General features: G+C 38.5%; 1 protein-coding gene across 1 annotated transcript; it reads right to left on the bottom strand.

The window, feature by feature from the left end:
* Positions 1-488: 488 nt before the first annotated feature.
* On the bottom strand, positions 489-1,085 carry LOC140811136 (uncharacterized). Its single transcript, XM_073169008.1, has 2 exons — positions 767-1,085; positions 489-679 (listed from the first exon to the last, which is right to left on the bottom strand). Exons 1-2 carry the CDS (start codon positions 1,083-1,085, stop codon positions 489-491), a joined length of 510 nt encoding a protein of 169 aa, XP_073025109.1.
* Between the last annotated feature and the right edge of the window lie 1,703 nt (positions 1,086-2,788).

Here is a 2,788-nt window from a genome sequence, read left to right on the forward strand (position 1 = left end):
AAGATACTTACTTGAATTCAATTGTGGGGACCCGAACCTAATTCAACACTTAATTGTTATTAAGATCAAAGTTAACAACTAAGTAATAGTGGGACATAAATTTTTTTTTAATATACAAGTGCGGAAACGTAAGATAATAATTCTGATACACGTGTCAGTGTAATAGTACAAATCTTGCACAACATTTAATTAACTTAATTAAAGTTTAGTCGCTATGTCAAGTACTGAAAATCACTCTACTCTAAGTCCGGATCTCCACGCTAATCCTGAATCTCTCATTCTGTTCCTGATCCTGATCCTGCCCCACCTGTTGTCATGCACACATACAAAACAAGATAACAGCCGGATAGCTCCGGTGAGAAATACATCCCAGTATAAGGGAGAAAATTGAATTCTTGTTTCCAGTAGTATCGCTGCATGGTCTGATATAGGTGCCACAAGTGTACTTAGTAGACCTTTAGAGAACATAGCTAAAAGACACCAATGCTCTATCCAGGCGTTCGATCTTCAACCATATTCGCTTTTCCACGACCATGCTCACAGGTTAATTGGTGCCCAATTATAGGGAGATCTTGCAGATTGCATTCCATTATTGTCTCACGAAAACCCTGGATCATCCAGTTTGGGCGATCTAATCTTCCCCTCTTGTCCAGGGGTGAGAGGAGATCATTAAAGTCTCCTACACAACACTACGGGAGGTCAGAAGCATAGTTTAGTTGTCTCAGTAAAGCCCATGAGTCTTGCCTTCTACTAGTCTCTGGAAAACCATAGAATCCAGTAAATCTCCACACATGATTCAAGTTGTCAGTTATAGTAGCATCAATATGAATACGGGAGTAATCGGTTACATGGCAAAATTTGGTATTACGCCACAAAATATTGATTCTGCCACTTCTTCCTTCCTGATCGACCACAAAAGCACCATCAAATTTTAGTTTGATACGTATTTGTTCAACTTTGTTTGTTTGAGCAAGAGTTTCAAAAAGGAATATCGCATCAGGCTTGTGAGCACGTACAAGCTCAAACACTGAGGGAATTGCTCGAGGGTGGCCCAACCCTCGGCAATTCCAACTTAGGACGATCATTGTTCTTGGAAGGCCTGAAGACCAGGGCTTGCCAAGGCATACAAGTTTTTTGGATCAACACCCCTATCAATATCTTGTTGGGCCTCATTACCTTTTGGAAATTGGCCCACCTCCAAAGACAGCTCAGAACCATTTGTCCCTACTTTTCCACGTTTTCTGTTGCCGGATATTTCTGCCAACTCAGTGTCCATATCTTTAAGGATCAGATTAGGGAAGTGCTGGATTTTAGGAGCCATATTTTTCTTATTTCTCTACGTGATCATCCAATCATCAGTGGAAATCATGGAAATTGAAAATGATCCCGATGCGCCTTGAGAATTTTGCTCAGCCGTAAAAAGACCAGTCTCCACCGGAGCCCCAACATTTACACGATCATGCACCTGTTCAGCATGTTCATCCATACTTGTAAACACATTTGGATCATCACGGAGCCATCGGCTATCCTCATGAACTCCTGTTCGGCGCAAGGGAGCCCTCAACCAAGCACCCCACTCTTTTCTTGTATCCGTTCCTACCCACGCACCCGGTTTATTACAGAAGCTTTCTGAATGGCCAAGAATTCCACATTCAAAACAAAAAGTAGTAATTCTCTCATACCTGAATTGGGCCAGACCAGTGTCACCTCCTGGTTTCTTTATTTTCTTTGCACGTTTGAGGGGAAGACGCACATCAGGTAAGACACGGATTCACAAGTAAGAATTCTAAATGGAGGCATTTCTAGCATCAAATTCCATGAAACTTCTGACAAAGTCACCCATCATTTTGCCGACTCTTTCAATCATAAGACAAATCGGGAGATCATGTATCCACACCCAAAATGGAACATGGAACAGTGGCACAGTAAATGGTATGTCACCCGTTGCAAGTTTTCCGAGAATTAAAAAATTATTATCAAACGACCACGGCCCACCCTCAATAATCCTTTGTAAATGAGCTTCATGGTAGAATTGGAACAAAAATAGATTTGATCCAAGGTCTTTAACAGACAAACCTTTGCTAGGTCTCCATATGGGCTTTCACTGCTCCAAAATTTACCAATCGATCCATCAGAAATCTCCCTACTAGGGCTAACTCCACAGGTCTCCACACTTGCATTTGATTCGGTTTCACAGTCAAACAATTCCTTTGCTTCTAAAGAGTGTGATAATTCATGTAATTGGTCCTCACTCATCGATACCCGCCATAGTGTTTCAGTGAGAAACAAGATGGATATTTAACAAAAGATAGATACGTACAAGTGAGAGGAAGACAATAAACAAAGAGCTTAAACTAATCCACCATCAACAAGGGGAAGAAAAGATCTCATTAGAGAGAGAAAAGGACATCACAAGAATTGCCCTGGATCTTTTTCCTTAAATAGATATCTGTAAAATATGAGAACAAGAGTTTCATTTCTAGAAATTAAACTCTTTTAAATAAAAATTTTGTATCTCAAACTTAATATAGATCTTAATATAAATATAAATAATCTAAAAATACAAATATCTATATTTTTATAAACAATATTATTAAAAAAATATAAATAAAAAAATATAATAATGGAATAAATTATTCCTTTCAACAAACTAATTGAACAGAATTTTCGGTCATCGGTTTTTAAAGGTGAAATAATTCCTCTATTTTTTTTTTTGTCTGCATCATTTGCTTATCATAAATAGTTTAATTTAATAAGGTAAGGATCAAGTTTTCTTCCTCTAGAAGCA

The sequence above is a fragment of the Primulina eburnea genome, chromosome 14 (assembly GCF_022965805.1).
Source record: "Primulina eburnea isolate SZY01 chromosome 14, ASM2296580v1, whole genome shotgun sequence".
NCBI lineage: Eukaryota > Viridiplantae > Streptophyta > Magnoliopsida > Lamiales > Gesneriaceae > Primulina > Primulina eburnea.

Excerpts from the sequence above, each read along its gene's own strand:
- LOC140811136 (XM_073169008.1), bottom strand. The coding sequence starts at position 1,085 with ATGATCGTCCTAAGTTGGAATTGCCGAGGGTTGGGCCACCCTCGAGCA. Across the intron at positions 680-766 it reads GAGATTTACTGGATTCTATG|GAGACTTTAATGATCTCCTC; the intron begins GTTTTCCAGAGA and ends AGTGTTGTGTAG.